This window comes from Nilaparvata lugens, chromosome 4 (genome assembly GCF_014356525.2).
Source record: "Nilaparvata lugens isolate BPH chromosome 4, ASM1435652v1, whole genome shotgun sequence".
Taxonomy (NCBI): domain Eukaryota; kingdom Metazoa; phylum Arthropoda; class Insecta; order Hemiptera; family Delphacidae; genus Nilaparvata; species Nilaparvata lugens.
This window is the reverse complement of record NC_052507.1, coordinates 66,551,325-66,574,590: the sequence shown is the minus strand read 5'-3', so window position 1 is coordinate 66,574,590 and position 23,266 is coordinate 66,551,325. Positions and strand designations below refer to the sequence as shown.

At 35.0% G+C, this 23,266-nt stretch overlaps 1 protein-coding gene across 5 annotated transcripts in view; it reads right to left on the bottom strand.

Moving 5' to 3' along the window:
• Nucleotides 1-23,266, bottom strand: part of LOC111059182 (protein C-ets-1) — a 229,077-nt gene that overhangs the window by 119,111 nt on the left and 86,700 nt on the right. For 3 of the 5 annotated variants that reach the window (XM_039426260.1, XM_039426258.1, XM_039426257.1), the window contains one exon: nucleotides 22,093-22,125. The exons of the other annotated variants lie outside the window; for them this stretch is intronic. In XM_039426260.1, the coding sequence (XP_039282194.1) occupies nucleotides 22,093-22,125 (33 nt within the window). The remainder of the gene's footprint in view (nucleotides 1-22,092; nucleotides 22,126-23,266) is intronic. 5 annotated transcript variants of the gene reach the window in all.

Genomic DNA, 23,266 nt, shown 5'->3' with positions numbered 1-23,266 from the left:
AGATTCAATAAGATACAGTCGTTTTTGAGTGAAATATTGACATTTAGTTGAGAAACATTGCTGAATTTGTTCAATTAGAGCGAACGCTTTGTCCAAGAGTATTTATAAGATGTTGTTTCAAAGACTTATGCTCTTACTCCCTGAATAGGATCACTACTGGGAAACAAAAGGTTTTATCGAAAATTGACAAGGCTCAAATCATTGTGATTTATTGTTCAATTGTGAATTGATAGGAATGTTGCATTAACGATGATGAGACAGACATGTACTAATTATTGTCAATTATAAATTGATCATAATGTTGCATCAAACGATGTTTCAGACAGATATGATTTACTAAATAAAGATTTGAAACATGTCATCATGAATTAGTGTTGAGTTGAGGAATAGCCCGAGGTAACAGTAATTGAAGAATCTTGGATAGACTTCACAATATTCGAAAAAACGTAGAAAGGTACAAATTTCGAGACAATAACAAGATGGTCCAATTAGAATCTGGAGACAGGAGCAGAGCACAGAGAAAGTATGAGCGTTTTATTTGAGGAGAACAGTTTCAATTAGAGTTAACCCCGGGCCAACACTGTTGCTGCTTTGATCTTGGTTCAATTTAATTGCCTCCATCTCCTTTGAAACGGGTTGCTAGATTAACAGCGCCTTGGGGAGAAGCGGAGCGCGGGCTCAACACATATTGAACTTCGGCCTTCAACACGTGACAATTAACCCTCATACGGGAATCAAACTCATGACATATGAGACAATTGGTGTTCCTCAGCTACATTTTCAGAGATGTTTGGACAGTGGTTTATAAGATACGGTACTAGTTTCGCCTACAAGTCAGAGTAATAATACATTTGAGAGAAAATTGGAGATTTACACCTTAATCTTTAGATGTTTTACAGTAGTTTAAGATTTTTACTTGCTATGATTAAATCACATTGTGATAATACATCAATCAATACGGTACTTACAGTATTATCCGATACGGTAGGCTTGAAAAAGAAATGACTAGGCATTAAATTTTTCACCAAATACGTATACAAGGCATAATATTATAATCTGTCATAAAATGACATGGGATAGACTCCAGATGAATATTATGAAAACCATGTAAAAAAAAATAATTTTTGAAAAGGCATAAAAGATTATTTTTCAGAATAGAGAAGAGAAAAGAAATATATTTATGATTTGACGAAAACCTTGATCTAGTCAAAGTTGTCCAAATAACTGTGCTAGTTGAAACATTTTCAAGTAATAGATAAGACAAAAATATAAAACATTCATGAGTGGGAGTGGATGATGACACATAACTTGGTTGTGAGGTTGTTAAATTTCAGAAATAAACTGAATTATTCACTAATCGTAATCGATTCTTATATGATATAAAAGCATGTAATGTAATCTGAGAATCAATATTTTTATAGATAATATGGAATATATTTTTTCATCAATCAATGAAAATTGAATCAATTCAATGTGCCGAATTTTCAATCTACTTTAAGCCTCAATATTGTGAGTGTTGTAGATGATGTCATACTTAGTTGAATAATGTTCATTGTGGAAAGGGAGAATGAAAAGAACGGTGAAATAAAAGAGATTGAAAACAATAGTGGGAAAACATGTTGTGGAAATATGACATTTTTTTTATTAGTCAAGTTCCAAAATCAACAAGAGAGCAATAGGCTTTTGAAGTAACGGGGAAATCGTGGTTTAAGTTGGGTGAGAGAGAGGCAATTAGCAATCACAGTTGTAGTCGGGGTTAGAACGGGGTGAGAATCAGGCAAACAAGTGGTTCCGTGATCGGGGAGTGGAAAGCGAGCGATCCGTGTTGCTTTGCCTGCAGGCAATGAAAGGGTTGCAAAGCAACATCAACTGACTCTCACCAGTTCACTTATCACCAAATAAGTGGCCCGTTAATAAAATATTCCGACAGTTGCACGCAAACCAATATAGCGCTCACCGCAACAGGGCTGATAATCCTTTTTTTATTGTCACACTAATTCTGTTGCTACACTGGATACTTGCGGTTTTCAAACTGGAAGGGGGAGGAAAGCCATTTGAGGGATGTGAAGGGACTCCCGAGGAGGCATGAAAGTACAGATTGAGTAAAATAAAGAAAATGAACAATTCAAACATATATAGAATAAAGAAGAATAAAAATAAAGAATAGAACAATTAAAAAGAAAGCTTCGTTAGTGTGAAGGAAGAGTACTTATCATTTTGTGAATTGGAAACCCTTTACTTGATAGGGAGTTTCTTAGATTGGCTAGATTTCATTTTGTCTTGCCTACAAAATTCATCGAGGTAGAAAAGCTCGATTAGATTTATATCTTATTTGACATCGATGATAGAATTAGACGAACATAACCTAAAAGTTAATGATTAATTATTATTATCTTGATTTAATGGTGAAAGGAAAAGTTACGGAGGTTAGGTTTTTGCTTTCAAATGGCAATATATTGATATTATTTATAATGTTTTGATAATTTTGGATGATAAACACTAGCAACAAAAAGTTGAAATAGTGGACAAAATGAATGTCACCCCTAGCACACAAACGATATCTATTCCTTACAAAAACTTCAACACAAAGACGTAACCTATCTAGGCGATGGAACCGTAATCCATATAAGCAATAAATTAAACTTATCTCTCTATTCTAAAGTCCAGTGTTGTTCCAAACTTTGGTAGGCCTTTGAACAACGAGTCACATACCGAAGCATCAGACAATAATTCGGTCACAGTGGCTTCTAGTTCAATACAAATAAATAATCAATGAATGAATTCATGAAGCGTGTTAGGATTCCAGTGCACACTTGCAACTTTAAAGGCAATCCATTGAACAGGCCTACGTGATAACCTTTATGCACGTGAGTGCTCGAACACACATTCAAAAAGACTTAGCAATCGAAGAATAGTTTTTGAAGGAATGCTAGATTAAATAAACAGCTCAATGCGTAGAATTGAAGATCGAGTAGGCCTATTCTACTGAAGTTCACAACAATCTTGCATAGTTACTTGAATTTTTCATGATATTGATATTAACTTGCATATAATTATTCAGCGAATTTTGTTCTATCTAACTTTCACACAAAATCTATGATAGATAAATGCGTGATCTATTGGAAAAGGGTGTTTTCTATCAAATACTCCTCAATAATTAAAAATGACATTCATTTATTCACTAATTGGATCAATTATATTCATGGAAAATGATTGAGGAAGGCACAAACCAAAACTGTTCCTCTCACAAAGTTTGATACATAAACTAGTGAGCTATAAACACCTACTATAGTCCAAAGAGTAGGTTATGTATCTGTCAATTCATTCACTTGTGTCAAATTTTCAGTGCAAACATTGAAAAAGGTTATACATTTAAAACCAGTAAGTACATTAGCAAGGGCCAACTACATTTTGACGCTAATTTACAATTACAGGAAGGTATTGTTGCATTTCATCATAGTTTGATTCATTCCAGGTTTAAACAAACAGCTGATCTATCTCCGTTTAAACCGAAAAGGTGCATATGGGCTAAAATAAAATCTTGTGTACATGGAAATAGAATATCAAAGTACCCTTTCTAACAACTTTTACAAGTTTCAACTTTGTATACAAGCATATACAAGTAGCCCTAAACGAGAAAGTGTATCTGATGTATGTTTGAGAAAATAAAACATTCCATGAAATGGGATGAAATGCATTATATCCTTCAGCTTGGAGTGAACTTGTGGATGCTTCGATTACATTTGAAAGGAATAATATGTCCCATAGCAAATACCGTGGACCGTGGGACATGATATAGTTACATGCGAAAGTGTATCTTGGGAAGACTATGCGAAAGGTACAAGGATTTAGGTGGTTCTGTTATCATACTTTGAGCGAAAAATCAGCTGTTGCACTCGGCACTGTATAGAGTGGTGTCATTTTGCACAGACAAACAGAGCACATCGGCAGACGGTATTCAAGGACAGACAGGGCCATTGTCGAGGGGATGAGAACAAGACAACTTGACGCGAATTGTGATCTTAATAATCGGACCTTGTACCCCCTCACCACACCCCACCACCCCACACATGGCAAGAACCATGAGAAAGGTGGAAAAGCTGAAACAGTGTACAACGTGGGAAGAGTGCCAGGTGCATTCATACACACGCACACACCCACACACACGCACAGTAATTGTTCCGAGAACCAACCTTTCCATTGAACTTACGTTGATGACCCGAATCATAATAGCCGGCCAATATCATTTATTTATTGTTCGGTGCAATTTAGTTGAACAACTCGCGTTTCTAGACGCTATAACAGCGTCGAATTGGCACAACCCTCCTGCACCCTTCCAGCCATCTGTTATACATTTGCTGCACATTGATTCGATAAAAAATAAATTTGATCACTCTATATATCTTTAGGCATTGAAGATTCGGTTGTAATGGGATCTAGATGCAGCTTCTTACAATCTAATCGTTCGGGATCATTAAGCTAAACCAGTTGATGAAGTAATTGTGAGCCCTCTAAATAATAATCAAGGAAAAACAAGGATCATGATCACTTAGGCCGCTTTAAAGCATCTGCACTGCATTCAATAAAATGAAGTTCAATGATACTGAGCCAGTCAGAGCTCTTGGTTATAGGTAGGAATGCCGCACTAATCACCAGATTTCTCAATCTATTTCAGAATTATTAAGGTACTTTGCTGCAATATTTATTACAGCCAGTTTCGACGAGGAAAATGATTTTCATAGCAAAACAAATGAGAAAGATGTGAAGGAATCATGGTCAAGAACTTGTTTTGTGTATTCTACAAATGAAAACCCACAAAATTACTACATTACAAAAGAATACAAAGAATAGTACAGTAATAGCAAACTGTAGTCAAAGTTGAACAAATTTGAGGAGTCTCAAGTTGGAGCAACGATTTTTATATGAATAAGAACACGAAGAATCCACTTGTTCAAGGTTTTCGGGGAAAAAGAGCAAAGTTATAAGTTTTCAAGTCGGTGAGAATTGAAGATTATCAATGGAAAAGTAGAAAATGAATTACTTTTCAACGTCTCGATTCTTGGGATTGGGGATTAGTGAACCCACAGAGTTTGAAATTCAGATGAATAGACGGCAGTGTGGCAATGATTAAATATGGATATCCAATCTTGAATTCATTCATTCTAGACATTTATGCTGTATAAGTTGAACAAGTTGAACAAATTTGTATCATTAATAATAATGAAAAATCGACTTAGGAGTTGAATCAGCACAAGATGTCAACTTGTACGACAAGAGGACTTGTAGCAGTGTCTCCGTTCAGCTGAATCGATTGTAGTTGAACGACTACTACCTGAGCGTAAATCAAAATTCATGAATAAAATAATCTGGTTCCATGTTAGATCAGTTGATATTCCCATGGGAAATGACAGTCATCACGATCGGCCATGTTTCTAAATTACACAAAACGACCAAGACGGAATCTAGTCTGGGCAGTAAATAAGATTGAAAATAGAAATTGAGCTATCAAAGAAGCCATTTTCACGTCATCTAAACAGTACTCGAACAGAGCAGCTTACAACAAAACTGGTTTAAAAAACACTTTGATGGATTCGACATTTTACAGCCTCAATCATTTGTAAAGCTCAGCCGAGCTAACTAACATTTGCATATATTTTGCAACAGAGATGACGAAATTAATTTATTAGAAAGTCAATTATATCACTGTCAAAATATGATATGGAAATGTGATGTCTTGTTGAGGTTCAGCGTATTTGATTAATCAACTTGATTGAGTCAGCTTCAAAGTTTAATTTGTTCGCTTCAATCAGCTTGGAAAATATTAGAATCATCATAGATTTGCAACAATTTATTCTTTTCCCTAATGAATTGAAAAATGTCCCAATGTTACTAATAATTATTCTGGTTTCAATAATACTATTACTCCACAAACTTGAGTCTTTAATTCATACTTGAGACATGTGATTCATTTTTCTCTTTCAAATTTCACTCGCTCCTAATTTTTCATGAATAATAACAATTCTAACAACTTATCTCAAGATAGCAAAACCACAAAGGATGAGGATGAGTGAAACAAGTGATTACAGTTACACACTAACAAATACAGTCTATTGTCATAAATATATTCATGTAGTGTGTTCCTCAATTTTAGAAGATTTTAAAGCTGTATAAAATTCAATATAGTAATATAATAATATTTTATATAGTAAAATAACAAGCTGTATAAAAATTGTAAGCTGTAAAATTTTATATAGTACATGTAATATGAAATTTGATTCGTATAAAATAGAAGGCTAGGAATGAATCTAATTCGTAACAGGAAACAAAAAAAGTTATTCCAATCAGTTTCTTGCAGCAATCTCATTATTTTTGTGCTTGTTAAGATCACATACCAAATTTAGAAAGCGAGTTTCGGAATTTCAAAAATCAAACAGACCAAGAGTAGAAGACCCAAGCACTGAACATCGAGAATCGAGAATCGAGAATCTCCCACGATTTGTTAGAAAGGACAGCTTTGAAGATCGAATAGATGAATCGATGCAGGCCAATAGGTTGAAAGATCCAAGCTAAACACTCGGAAACCAGTTCTCTGCCTCGGATTCAGCTAATTTTTCAGACACTGTACCAAATTGGTTTTTTATGGAAATAAATATCAGATATACTGCTTATTAGCTTCAGCAAATTTCTCCATCATTAAGAAATTACTTGCCAGATATATTTTATACAGACCAGTGAAGTCACATCGAATGAAGGCAGCTCAACGAAAAGAATAAAAAGATAAGTTTTTCAAATCTTGTTTTGTGACTAATATCTTCGTGGGATGTAGATGCGGCTTGATTCAAGATGAGCTTATAGAAACAACTTTTTTCATTCATTCAACTTTAATAGAAACATTTTGAGTAACTTAATGGAAACCTTGGTCTTCGCTTTCATGAAAAGACGAAAAATAGTTATCTACAAGGATTTAATAAGATTTGAACTGGAATCTTATATAAAACGAAACGACTATTCATGATACACGATGAACACTTCCATTTCTTTACAATTAGAGGGAATAAGAGTACTTAGAAGTATAAACTGTGGAGTCAAGATCTAAAAATCTTTAAAACTAAGAGATATGAGTTCAGTTATTGTGCAACGGAAATTTCGTATGGTATTAGAAGTATTTTCTTCATTAGAAGTTAAAAAACCATTCATACTCATAGAAATTCAACCCATAAGGATCACTCTGAAAATGAACATTTGATCAAAAATTATATTGATCCTTGATTAAGACTAAGGCCTGGTTTCTAGAACACTTATTAAAACTAATGTACTATTAAACCTATAAATTTGATGGTCCAGAACATTTAATAAAAGTCTAATTTAATGGGTCTAATGTTCAATAATAACATAAGTCCTTATAGAATAGCCGATGTAAAAATCGCACAACTTGTTTCGCTCAAGATTTTGATCTTTATGTTGTAGGACGTTCGGTTTACATTTTTACGAATTGTAGAAAACTAATGGGCTGAAGGAGGAAAAGAATAGAACAAAGGCAGCCAGCAATTTCACCAGAAATTTGAAAACGAGGCTAGCCGAGTTCAAAGAGCGCGTCCGAAATATTATGCCGCGCCATACAGAGCCGAGTCGAATTCTTTCAAAGTCGTTTCACGAAGCGCATTAATTTGGTTCAGGTGCCCGTCGTAAAAAACACCGGAGAATAAAGGGTCGTTGGAGACATACACACAAACACAAGAGACAGGCTACAGGTGTGTGTATAGTATACTGCTGTACTGAAAAAGGCCCATGAACATCAACAGATAATATGCCTTAATGTAAAAAACTGTATCTATGAATATTAAAGTGCAATTGTTTCGTGGGAACCGACTAGAGTGGAACAACAACAACAACAAGTGAAGTGCGAAGCATAGCACAGAGACATGGTACCTGGATGGGGGACACACACACTACAAACGAAATGCGTGCGGGCGATATACTATTTGCGTGTGTAGTGCCCTCCTACTAGAAACAGAAAAGTTGTTCCACCAAATAGCCAGCCCCTCTGCACCAGAGTGATTAATCGCTTAATGCCTGACACCTGTTGACCGCGACTTTTTTAAACAGTTTCCCACGAAGTAACTACACATCAAGACACTACTCCCCTGAGTGTACCTACAACAGATGTTGTTTTTGCATTACACACTCACAAAGGTGGTTCTATTATTTACGGTCAGTCTCCAAAGTTGAACAGTTTTTCCGCTCTAGTAACAAATGGGAGTTACCGTTTGATTCGTTGGTGGACGATCATCGGACTTGGGTCAACTAACAAAGACAAAGGATACACTGCATCGCCCTTAGACAAAGGAGATTTACTTGAGAAACAATAATTCAAGCTCTAGAGTGCATCAGGGTTTAGATTGACAATCTCAGTAATAATATTTATTCAATGAATGAGAGATTTTAACTTTGACAGAACTATTCAACTGATTTGGGTGAATAAGGGTGGAAACATAGTAGAGCAGCGACGGTAGCTTCAAGCTTGAGAGTGTTAAATGTAACGCATGTAATTAAATGAAGCAAACCGCTATTCGACCACCTAATTACTTGCAAAAAGTTTGATGTTACCTTCGTTACTCCACTATGTTTACACCCTGAAACCCTAGAGTGAAATTAGAGTTCATCGTAGAGTAAGATCCTACATCATTTAATGAATAAATTGCATCACCTGATTCGTACCTGGGATAAATTTAGGAAATTTTAATAAAAAGACTAATCGTAGCAAATAATATATTATTTTCATCTACATTTATGTTAATTAGATTGGATTAATTGTATTCTCAATTCATGATTGAATGTCTAGTCTAAAAGTGGAAGATTCGTGAAACTTTATCAACGCTAATATCGTAAAACCAATTTTGAAATCATTTGTCTGGAGAGTGGGAATGGTAAGTATGTTTCGGAAACCTTTCAGAGACACCAAAGTCAGTTCAGAATAATACGATTTGTTTGTAAAATAGAGGCACTCAATGTCATCCACAACGAATACAAAATTCACAAGTCCTTAAAATGCTCTGCATCAAAGATTACAGTTCATAACAAAATTTTGATTCAATAAATATTTATCAATATTGTGCGCTGCAAATACCTATCACTGTCTCCTTCTAAACTAGAAACATAATGCACCACTTTGGCCAACTCCTGCTATTTGAAATGAGATAAACAAACTAAGTAGAGACGGCATTTCGGGAATATTCTCTTTCTGGATGTTTAAATAGATTGAACATTACAGCGCGATTGTTAAACGATATATTGGTGATTGAGGAGTTCAAAAGCTTCTGAAATACAAATACCATTGGAATAAAAAATAAACAAACCTACTCGGTATGTTTATTTTTTATTCAAGTTGCCTAGTGTGAACCAATTGATTTTTTGTCTTTTTATTAAAGAAGAGACCTTTGCTAGAATTGGCCCGTTTCTTAAGACCAACAGTATTCTTTCTATAACTCCAACAGTAATGAATCTTGAAGATTCACATGGCACATAAGAAACGAATCGGATTATAATGACAATAATCAATATCGGAATTGATGAAGATGAACAATAATTAGCTGTTATGTTGTGGTGGATATCCATATTGAATGAAAATGACTTGATACTGTATTGAAAAAGCCACTAATTTATTGAAACAATCTCAAATACTAGATTCGGTTCTTGCACCATTATCAATCTCTGGTAAATTGAAAGCTTAAATATCGAGCAGCAGAGTATTGTAGTATGGATGAAGCCCTACGATTGGCCATTAGCTGTCGATCAATCAAGGGTGAGCTCGACTGTCATTGGCTGAGCCAATGACAGTCGAGCTCAGCCTTCATTGGTCGACAGCTAATGGCCAATCGTTGAGCTTCACACATAGGCCTACTACATATTCTGCTGCTCTGTTTTTAAGCTTTCAATGTACTAGAGATTGATAATCTATGGTGTAACAACCGAAACTATCATTTCAAATAGTTCTTAAAAAGTAGTGGTTTCGACAATATGAATAAAAGATAATATACTATTTTTTCTGTATGACAATATCAAGTCGTTTTTATAAAATATGTACAGTTATCTGAACAATAATCTGAAATGAAAAATTCACGAAGACAAAAACATTTCAGTTGAATTGAAGATTCAACTCAGGGTTATGAGCTGTGAGAGTTAAGTTACAAGAGTAATATTCTCAATCAAGTTTTCTGTAATTTACGTGTTTCCAATTAGAAAGTGATATGTGACTTATAAGTTGTTAGTTGTTCTACTTGTCACATACAAAAACAGGAATCGAACTATTTGTCTGAATGACCCGAATTTCATAGTTCCCACCCCCACCATCAAGAACAAACCTTATTTTGTAGCTAACTTTAAGATACGGACTACTTCTTTGAAAATTCGAACCAAGTCTTCGTTTGCTACAATGACCGGTTCCCGTAACTGGTTCTTAATACGATGTCTCTAATTTTGTCAACTCACAGGAAGCCACATAATTTAAATAATGAGTCAGATGATAGCCCTTTTCTCAGAGATTCAGGAACAGAATATCATCCTATTATTGATACTTCATTTTCAGTCCAAATTATCTCAAGGTGATTGTTGATGGAACCCATTCAATACGGTTGACAGTTGATTAATGATTAGAACATATTTGATCAATGAAAATAATAAATTTTAATCAATGTAAATTATATGCTATCTTTTCACATGTTATCAAATTTGCTATCTTTCACATATGATATTATTCTATTTTTTCACAAATCTTCACATGTAACTAGATATTGGATTTGAGGTGGATCGAAACGCCAACTTTCACAGGAAATTCTAGCAGGCCTTAGAAATATATTGCAATCACTGACAACAGAATGTACAGCTAATACAGATATGTATACTAGAATAAAGGAAAGAACTGGCTTATACACGTACGGGATAGGAAAATTATGTTTGACGCATCATCACGTCTGAATCACTGGACTGATTAACTTGAAATTTGTACATAGATTCTTAATCAACCGAAGATGGTTATAGGCCTAATATCAATTCTTCAAGATTTTATTACGTCAAGTTTTCAGTTTGTCAAGTTTTAAAATAGACCATTTCGGAGCACGGGTATCCTGCTAGTTTGAAATAAATGAGGTAAGGTAATTATTTTAACGAAGATATAAGATGGAGTACGGATAAGTTGAATAGTTCTCAAAATAACTTCTGAAAGGGTAGAATCAAAAACGAGATAACATCCCATGTACTCTGTCCTCATACATGTCAGTATCATTCAGAGTCGATTTACCCCGTGAAGGTCTCACAATGATTGCATACTTGTGATAGTGACTTTAATACAGAATTTATCAATAAATCAGGTTTAAAAATATTTGTAATAAACAGCTTTTTATTGGAGAGGTCTTGAAAAGGAAATCAATGAAGAATTCATGAAGCTCATACACCTAACAGGACGGTAAGCCACAAATTTCCTTTAATGGATTGTCATCCGGCTTTCTTTGATTAATTTCCGAAGAAATTGTCGCAATTAATTACATACGTTGTGGCTGGTCATACATACGACACATTCTCTCTTCTGGGGACTTGCAGAGGGGCTTCCGCTCCTGAAAACCTGTCTGGAAAGCCTTGTCCTGTTTTTAATTGAATCGCGACATCCAATCTATCGCTCTCTCTTTCGCACACCCACCAATGACTTGTTCTCGATCGTTTACACCTCACTAGTTGCAACATCCTCCCCGAGCATTGGAAAACTATTTCATTCATTCGGCTGTATTATGATTTCCGGCGGAAAGCGCGCGACATCTCAGTGATACCCAAGATGACTCTACACTTCCTCTGCAAAAGATGATGTTAATGAAGAAAAAGTTTGTGCCGTTCGGAGAGAAAGAATGGGAGAGAGAGCGCAAATACAACAGAGGCAGAGAGAGTGAGAGAGAGACAACTCTGCACGGGAAATGAACGAACCGAGAGTACTGGACCAGTTTAATAATCAGACGAAGAACTACTACTATAGAGAAGTAGTACCAATCTTCGTAGTAAGAGGTAGAGGCTTCATTCATGGATTCTCTTCTCTCTCCTCCATTCAGAGCTTTTTGTACGGGATTTTTTCTAGTCGTAATATAACAGCGAGGTTGTGAGTTGGACACCAATTTTCAAAAAGGTTAACGACACGACACTTCCTTCCTCGCACCACAGTCTCCAAACTCATGCTGCAATATCTCATCTTCGAAATGTTCCAAACGTGGAATTATTCTTGTCATTTAATAATAGACACCGAGAAATATTTCACTGTAATATTCGAAACTGGATTACATCTGAAATTATTCATACGACAAATACTAGGATTTGATGGATAAATTACGTAAGTTATTTCATATTAACATAGAGAAAAGGTAGCATATCCATGATTGATATTATGCAACTTTCTGAGTTAAAAACATTATTTATTATTGATGTAGACGTTAGCATTGAAGACAAAGTCAAACCAGCTACCTCATTGAACTTTACTTCAACTTGATTCCATATGTATTCCAAAAAAGTTCTTTTCCCGCTCAAAAAATTGGAATACAATAAAGGTATATGATAAAATAAGTCAAAAAATAGAATTTATAGTAATATAATATTTTATGTAGTATATAATAAAAGTGTACGCCATGTTACCGGCAATATAGTCTACGTAAAATAAAACTACAGCCTCCCAGTTAAAGATAATGAATGTCTTTTAGAAATAAAAAAATCCAAGTTATTGAAGACTGTTATAGCCTACTCTATTTTCCCAGGTTCCCAGGGCAATAATGATTTGAATACAGTATATCAAGAGTCCTGTGCCTGGGAGATACAGGATAACTAATATAAAATGTGATGCTCCGCCAATAAACGCGACTTCACATGCAAAATAAGGGACCGGTTTTCCATATATTTTCACACGTTTTCAGTAACGACGTTTTAAATGTGTAATTGATGGTGAAGTAAAGTAACCCAATGTGAAGGTCGCTACGGACTTGCAAAACATTATCAAGGGAAATATAGGAGATAAGCCCCGGGCTGTTCTTGTGGATGCCATAAACGTTAGTGAGTGAGCGCAAATACAACAGAGGCAGAGAGAGTGAGAGAGAGACAACTCTGCACGGGAAATGAACGAACCGAGAGTACTGGACCAGTTTAATAATCAGACGAAGAACTACTACTATAGAGAAGTAGTACCAATCTTCGTAGTAAGAGGTAGAGGCTTCATTCATGGATTCTCTTCTCTCTCCTCCATTCAGAGCTTTTTGTACGGGATTTTTTCTAGTCGTAATATAACAGCGAGGTTGTGAGTTGGACACCAATTTTCAAAAAGGTTAACGACACGACACTTCCTTCCTAGCACCACAGTCTCCAAACTCATGCTGCAATATCTCATCTTCGAAATGTTCCAAACGTCGAATTATTCTTGTCATTTATTAATAGACACCGAGAAATATTTCACTGTAATATTCGAAACTGGATTACATCTGAAATTATTCATACGACAAATACTAGGATTTGATGGATAGATTACGTAAGTTATTTCATATTAACATAGAGAAAAGGTAGCATATCCATGATTGATATTATGCAACTCTCTGAGTTAAAAACATTATTTATTATTGATGAATAGTTGATGTAGACGTTAGCATTGAAGACAAAGTCAAACCAGCTACCTCATTGAACTTTACTTCAACTTGATTCCATATGTATTCCAAAAAAGTTCTTCTTTTCCCGCTCAAAAAATTGGAATACAATAAAGGTATATGATAAAATATGTCAAAAAAAAATAAAATGTATAGTAATATAATATTTTATGTAGTTTATAATAAAAGTGTACGCCATGTTACCGGCAATAATACGTAAAATAAAACTACAGCCTCCCAGTTAAAGATAATGAATGTCTTTTAGAAATAAAAAAATCCAAGTTATTGAAGACTGTTATAGCCTACTCTATTTTCCCAGGTTCCCAGGGCAATAATGATTTGAATACAGTATATCAAGAGTCTTTTGCCTGGGAGATACAGGATAACTAATATAAAATGTGATGCTCCGCCAATAAACGCGACTTCACATGCAAAATAAGGGACCGGTTTTCCATATATTTTCACACGTTTTCAGTAACGACGTTTTAAATGTGTAATTGATGGTGAAGTAAAGTAACCCAATGTGAAGGTCGCTACGGACTTGCAAAACATTATCAAGGGAAATATAGGAGATAAGCCCCGGGCTGTTTTTGTGGATGCCATAAACGTTAGTGAGTGAGTACCCCAAGAAGAGTTAGTGACGTGAGTTAAGTGGCGAACTGTTGAAAGTAATTGACCGAGCAGACTGCACGCGAACAGTCATAAATCAGTATGCAGGGATGAAAGTATTATTAGACGTGAAGTAGCCTTCAATTTGGAAGAGGTTGCGTACGGAAGGGTCCCGACTAAACACTGTAATTAGATAACGTGTGGGGAAAAATTACAGTATATCTACAGGTTACCGTCCATCTCAGGATGTTGTGAAGCTGGTCAATTCATCTTGAATCGCGTATCGGCTAAATTTATCCGAGGAACAAGGTCGGTGGTATGGCTGCGTTTTGGGATGAATGGTCCGAGCCACCCGGTCCAGACTGACCGGTCCAGCAGGAAGTCGACTTAGCAGCGGATATCCGCTATTCGAAAGAGACAAGTGCCACCGCACAGGTCACCGTTAGCGGTGATAACTACGGGAGCACCAGGGAGATACAAGGATTGGAGGATCTACTAGACGTTCTCCAATGTTTATGGTTTGATTGTTACCTTGATATGAATTCTACGACTGAACCAGAAATAAAGAAATTTAGATAGATGGTTGAGATGACTGTACGTAAAACAAAACTTAAAAACATTCCACACAAAATCAATAATTTCACTCGAAATGAATTGGACGATCTATTAAACGCTTGATCCACAATGTTTGTGATAGAATATTGGTCCCTTGATTATCCCAGAAATAAAGAATTGTTGTGTATTGATGGTTGAGGTGATTGTACGTAAAATAAAAATTTACAAACATTTCACACGGAATATATCATTTCGTAATGAATTAGACGATATATTAAACGCTTGATCCCCAAGGTAAGTGACCAAATATTGCTCCTTTGACTAGACCAGGAATAATTGTAGATTGATGGTAGAGACGATTGAATGTGGGATCAAAACTTACAAACATTCAACACTAAATCAATCAATTCACTCAAAATACATTGATAAATAATACAGTAATTTATCAATAATTGTTAATACCACCAGCAATGGGTACTTGAATAATACAAGACAAGTAGGAGTAGCCTAATAGCCTTAACTGTAATAGGGGTTTAAACGATTTGAGGAGTATATTGGTAGCAAATGATAGCTGAAATTACAGGAGACTGAATTCTGTTGATTTAGTGTTTGTGTGTTATACAATACGCGAGGGAACTTTACCAGTAGCATCAGAAGTAGGACCCTTCCTGATACTTATACATCACTCCTGTCATATTATGATCAAGTAACTTAAGTGATTCGCTTGAATAAATTTCTTTGTAATTGACCAAAATGAATTTTTTAATGAATACATAAATTGAGCGAAAAATACACATATTAACTAAAACAAATACTCTATAGTATCTCAAATTATACTGTAATTGATTCATAATCTGTTCTGTACATTGATAAACAAGTCATCAAACTCAACTTTCATTCAACAACAAAGAGATGCATCAATTAATCTTGTGTAGAAAAAATAGTTGTATGACAATGAAACACTGTCTGCAGCAAGCGATCAAATGGGGATTCGACTTTTTTCAGCCCGTGATAACCACAAGTTCAGCTATGCTTTGTGCTGCAATAATAACCACGACTGAATAGAATGGTGAATTGGTATCTGTTGGAGCAAAGCAAAGTCTGCCAAGCAGCAGAACATTATTTAAGATGTGAAAGATGATTGGCGAAGCACCACATTATTTAAGATGTGAAAGATGACTTGCGAAGCACCTCGTGAAAGCGGCTCTCCACCCCTCCCGCCCTCATCAATACTACGCTGGACAACTCTATGAATGAACGAATGAATGAATGGAGTTCTGCTTCATGGGTAGAAAGCGGAAAACGTATAATCAATCGAACGACAACTTGATCTACTATCGGCTACGTTCAGAAGTTCGCGGGCCTCCAGCCACAGGAAACTGGTTCTGCATTGGATGCTGACTAATTAATGGCTGACTGTTGCCAGCCAAAGATTTATTCTCATACAAAGAGAAGTCCAGCAACAACAATAAATAAACGATCAGAATATTGAAGAACGTCTCAAACAGTTTTTGTGCAATGTACCTTCTTCATACAAATGTAGATACAAAATTGCTTTCTTATGTGTAAACATCCAATGCACTAGGTACAGGTGCAACATTTCTCTTCGAATTAAATCATTACATTCAGTTGGAAAAAATTCAATTTATTAAAAGATTTTATCATGGTAACTGTCGGTCTCGTCTTTAGTATAAAAGGTGTAAGGCTCATTGACGGCTTATATATTCAGGCGAGGTGAAGCCATGCCGCAAGGAACTTCACAAAAACCCATATGAATTTACCTTTATCATGGTATCATGGCATAGTGTCAAATAAATTTAGATTTCCTGATTATTGAAGATTAATGAAAATGACGAATTTATAATATTAGGCATTAGATACAGTAATTGACTACTTTTCAATACTGCTTCTTTGTTTTCCATGGAAATGTGTCAAACAGTCATGAGATTCCAGATGAAATCAGTTTTATACTTCGAACTCATGATACTGTAGATTGAATAATAGAACGACAACATTTTCTATTTTGATAAACTGAAAAATTAATCTCAAATCTGGAATTCATTCTAATTCTTTCAAACACGGTTGGTTGTTCATATGAAAATATCATTCTATACTTTCTACATTAGAAAACAGAGGAAGTCAACACTGACTTTCCTTAAGCCAGGATCTGATTATGCAAGAGAGATTCTAATACCAGAGATTAGCAAGTTAAGGTAAGTTCAATTTAAAGTAAAATCCGATCTCTGTCGTATTAATAAGGAAATTCGTAAACTATTCAACCAAATATCTTCAAGACTTGATAGGTGGGTGGGATAAATATTGGAGATTCAAGTGCAGCTTATGAACAGGCGTAGAAGGAAGTGCAAGCTATTTCCATTCACTTCCAAGGTGTATTTTTCTATCTGCAAAGTAGCATGTTGCAGATTTCAATTTCTGAATGAAGAGCTCACGAAAGGATAATCTTCAGAGTTTTCCTACTCGAAAAAGTTGCAGTGTGGTGAGGGGGTGATGGTGAGGGGTGGGGTGATCTGCCATCTTTTTGCTGAGCTACCTGTTAATTGGCATCCTGTATATAATGGATGTGACGTAACATCCAACTTTTATTGAAAACCGGGCACAGGAAATACCTTATTCAGCGGCTCCCTCAGATGAGCATTAAAATTTAAAGTCTTGTAGAGGAGAGGAGAAACCAACAGACTTAATCCACTCAGCAGGATATGATCCTCAGCCTTAATGACGATTACCACGCTCTTTCTCTATTCATCCTATAATAACCACCTCTCATCAAAGCAGCCCCTCTCTCTCACGCTTCTATCTTTCTCTTTATTATTTACGCCAAAAATCAGTGCCCTCTCTTTGATAGACCACTTTTTCCAACTGTCTTTCATCATCAGGTTTTTTCATTCATGGTCTCTTCCCCTTGCTCATTTATTATTTCATTTGACAAGTTCAATAACTTCCAGAAAGTAATTTCAAATGAAGTATTATTAGAGCATATAAAGCTCGTCTCGTTTTCAGATTGTACCATATAATATTCGATGTAATAGATGTTTTTTCATTCATATATAAATGCTATTACTTCTCGTTCTACTTCTATTCTATTTTTGCAGCTTCACATATAATACAAAAATGGACTACAGATATACAAAAATGGATTTGCTTTAAATATACGAGTGACTAAGCAAAAATAATAATCTAATATTCTCGAACTGCATACATAAATTCTAACTAGACTAAATTTAACCTTATATAGTCTAAATCCCATTAAATGCTCCAATCCACAAGCCAATAGGCAGAAGTTATATCATCATCGTTTCATTGGTAGATACACCAGAACAGGCTTGAAAAGTCTAGTCCATGACGACGATGATGATAATGATAGCCTAAATTTCAACTAATTGCAAATAATTTGAACTGAAATAGTTTACAAACATTATCACTGTAGAACTGATAGTACAATTCAAAACAAGTTGAAAAATAAACCATTCAAAATAATATTCATAAAAAAAGCATTCTTCTGTCACTAGCACTATCTCCAATACTCATTTTACTGCTATGATATAGTTTAACTGCTGAAAATGATAGAGTTATAACAGTACTGATCATCAAGTTAAGCCGGGTGGAAAGCAAGGATTTATCTCGATATTGTTAAGAATAATTGGACCGGTCGAGACAGTCAACGGTAACATTCTAACAATTATTATTCAAAGTGAAGGAGCGTCTAACTGAGAACTGAAAATGCTTCTTCATTCATATCAGGCCGGGAGGCCGATCTATTGCAATTATTTAACGGAAGATACCGTTGGTCAGGTGATAAGGAACGAAGCCATTCTGATGGTGTAGTTATAACGTTACTTCCGAGTAGTCTTTACTCTTACAGATTGTACACACGACATAACTATTCCAATGACATTATTTAAAAGCAGAAATTGTAAAAGTAAGGCTATAGAAATATGTTATAAAGTTTCATTTGTTTAATCTTTCCCTTGGTAAATTTTGTCCTAGTATAGGTGATAGTTGATTTTATCCCTGTTTCATTTATACCCATGCAAAATTATCAGGTCTTATCCAATTTCCAACCTACGATAACAGGTCCCGGTACCTGTGTTGCAGGTACATTCAGTCAAATAAGGCAATACCCCTGAAGCAAAACATCCAAATTTATGATCTTCCTTAGAGTTCACTGGGTTAGGATGGTCACAGCGCAGAGAAAGGGGCTTCTCGTTGCACCTTTGGCCCGAGGTGCTCTCCACAGAAGGAGAAGGCCTGTCTCCTCTTATCAGCTGAGCTGTGACTAGTCGAGAAGAAAAGTTGCGGGGAGTGTGAAAGGGAAGTTCGACAAGTTTTTACGTCAGTATAGCAGGCAGGATGCAGAGCAAGATGACGCTTCCGGGACCCCGGGGGCTTCACACACACACTCACACAATCACTACAGGTGAATGGAGGCGCCCCGTTCATTCATGTACAGTCACCGACAAAATCTTGCGGCCAAAATAACAAGTCATCTACATAGGATACAACACCTCTCTCACTTGCTCAGTACAACTTACATATTTCCTTTCGCATATAGAGATGGATATATCTACAACTAACAGACTCCAGACAGTGGACCTGAATACTAGCAACACAAACACAAACTGAAGCTGGTACTGGACAAAGAAACGCCACTCTACAGTTATTAGCAACGGGTACCACTTTCTTTTTCAATGAAACTCCCCTTTCAAACACACAGTTCAGCAGCTTCACAACCCGATTTCCTCAACTACAATATTCAGATCAGTGATAAGCATGAATGGAGAGAAAAGACCAAGCAACCTCTCTCTCTAATATGGGAAGAACTTCAACATTTGAAATGTTGTATTCTATACTAGGGTCCACTAACAAGTTTATTCTATCTAAACCTCTCTCTCTAATATGAGAAGAGCCTCAACATTTGAAATGTTGTATTCTATACTAGAGTCCACTAACAAGTTTATTCTATCCTGGGAAAGATGATGACACATATTCCAGTCTTAATTATTATTTCAATAGAGTTTTGTAGGTTTATGGTGCTATGAGGATTCCAACTGCGAGGATTCATACAAGATTATTATCCAAGTACAGTAGAATGATTATCGAAGATTATGATTGAAAATATCGATAATTGAATTGATACTTCCTATCAGTTGATTAATTATTTCATCCTGGGAAAGATGATTATGAATATGGATCCAAAACTTAATTTATTATCAACTCAATAAAGTTTTGTAGATTCATGGTGCTATGAGAGCTGTGGGGATTCATACGAGATTATTATAATCTGAGTAGAATGATTATCAATTAGATTATGAATGAAAATGTCAATAATCTAATTGATAATTCTTATCAGTTACTATTAACTATCATTTTGCATAAATATTCGCATGATCTCACGAATATAACCATTCTGATTCAATAACATCTATAAAATATACCTTCTATTAATACAGCACTCTGGTGAGCAATGTCATATTACAATTATTATAGTTCTTTATTGAGAAATTGTTGCTTTTAGAATTCAGGGATGGGTCCAATGTTTGTAAAATACTTGAGATCCACGTTGAGAGGGGTAAAATGGACTGTAGAATATCGTAACGTTAAAGGCAAATGGAGTTGTTTACGTGAAAATTGAATTTATGTTGTCTGTGTTAGCAAAAGGGTAGATACAAGCAGAGGGAGGGAATTGAGACCTGAGTGAAGGGGTTGATGAGATGAAGAGAGACAGTAGACAGTATTTTAAGAGTAAAGTAGGATCTGCCAGAAAGACCGAGCGTTGAACGATATTCTCGGTACCTGCTCAATAAAGGTAATGCACTGTGTAAACTTATTAACCGCCTACTCCAATATTCTTCAGCCTGTCGACTCTTTCATCTCGGACCCTCTCGAGTGGCGGCTCAAAATGCTGAGACAAAGAAAAGACGCTCTAATCAAGTTCGACAAAATCATGTTTGCTGCCTGTAATGTGCCCACTACTCAAGGCACGGCAATCTAATTCTGCTCCCTATGTATTGCTACTCTCTGAAAGAATATTCTTTATTGGATGTGTATCCAAATTGCTTGCTCAGGAGCAAATTGCTTGCAAGCAAAAACAATGGTGACCAATAAAATGGTTGATCCAGACAAAAATATAGGCAATATAGGAAAACTACAGAAGGAAATATTATGAGTCTAATATTTAGTAGTAATAGACTAGGCTACTCGTAATAGTATAGGAGAACTACAAATTAAATGTCTCAAACGTTATGTGAGTCAAACTGGGAACTTGATGAGCACTAAGATACTGATACTGATAACTTTTACTGTGTTTATTGTGAAGTGATAGGAATAGTTTCAAACTAAGCTTCAAATTTTTTTGATCCAACTAAAATCCCAATTAACTCGGGATTAAACTAAAAATAAACATTTTTCCAAATTTCTTCACATGCTTTCCAGGGCTGAGTTGATTTCATTGATCTGGAAATTTGTTAAGAAGTAGATAATGAAATTCATTCATCCAATAACTTACTTTCCTTCTTTGTATAACTTTTGATCGTGATCAATAACTGAATATTTATAAATAATCATTTCAGAAAGCATTTAGAAGCCGGTTAGATGGAACTTGCGTTGATAACAGATAATAAACTATCCAATTTAAGTAACAGCAGAGGCATTGATATGTAGCATAATATATTAGATTATGATAATATCATTAGAAAAACAGACAGGAGAATAGCGTATGTTTCCTCAATGATAAAACTTATTCGACTTTAAAGTTCAATTCTATAGATGGAATCGATTTTAGGAACAGTTATCTTAGCATGCAATAAGTTTATGTTATACCTTCAGTGTTTTTATTAAATCATGCGAACTATAATAAAAAATAGGATACTGATTAGGAATGCAAAGAAAAGACATGCAATCGCCAAGATGAGCTGGAAAATATCAAACTGATATGTTAGTTATCGGAAAGTATTCAGACATATTATGGAAGAGACATATTTATGGAATTTAGACATATTTTGACATATGCTTTGTCAAATCCTCATAAAACATTGGATTTCATCACATTTTTTCAAATGTGATTGAAATTTGGTGCGTATATCGTACAAGAACTGGGCCTACAGTAGGAAACACACTGGGACCAGAAAATAACATTTTTGTGCGAAATACTTATGAAACAATTTACAGTAGTAAGAATTGACAGGTGAGAGACAAGAAAGGAAACAATGATTCAATTCCGACACAGAAAATGTTGAAAACTTGTTTTACATACCTTTAACAGCCAATAATCTTGACCGAGGGGAAACTAAAGACAAAACAGAAAAACGTTTGAAGTTAGAATCAGACAAAGGGAACTTTGAGAGAAAAATGGAAGAAGTCAAGAAAAGGACAAATTGTAAAACAATATTTCATTTATAATGGGGGAACAATTTTACTCTTTTGGTTTGCAAGGATAAAATAAGGAAACCTTTGATTCAAAATTATTGAATACCTCGAATGGGACATCAATCTAATACATAATTTTTAAACAAGTCATTTTTGAACAAGAACAAGTGAATAATGATGATGATCACAGGCGTATATCATTAGATAATATAATTATCACAGGGAATACCAGAGCTATATGGAACATCAGAAGAATATAATCAGTATCAAAAATCTGTATAGTTACATGATAATTCTACTGATATACACAGATCACAAAAATTCTAGTCGTTAAAAATTCCAGTCTTTTAGTTGTTAAAAATAGAAGAAATATACGAATTATGTATTTGATAAGATTAATATAAAATCCAAATCACTTATTCCACAATCATCAGTTATGAAGCCATGTCTAAATTTGTTTTGGACATTCGTATCACGTCTCCAAAAAGTGCAGTGATAACTTACCAGCATTCGAAAGAAAAATCTGTGAAAAGCTGAATTCAAAGGAGGAAACCATGAACCAATTTGCAGTAAGTTAGTGAAAAGCTTGTTCAATTATTATTTGTTTTTTTAGTTTGGCATTTATTTTTTGAATTTTCAAGCACAATGTTGGTAGCAGCAGTCTCCCATGCCAAATTCAAATATGGTACTATAATTATTATTCTTACTGTTACAAGACATTATTACACTTTCTTTAACTCGTTTTGAATTTTCAAGCACAATGTTTGTAGAAGCAGACTTCCATACCGAATACCATAATCATTATTATTTTTATCGTTTCTAGACATTTATACACTTTATCTCATCTAGTATTAGATCGATAAAATTATTAGTGATAAGTTTATTGGCATTTATATTTAAATTTTCAACCACCATTTTTGTTGCAGTAGACTCCCATGCCGAATACCATAATTATTATTTTTATCGACACTAGACATTTATACACTTTATCTCGTCTAGTATTGTAACGATTAAACTATTAGTGACAAGTTTTTTGGTATTTATATTTAAATTTTCAACCA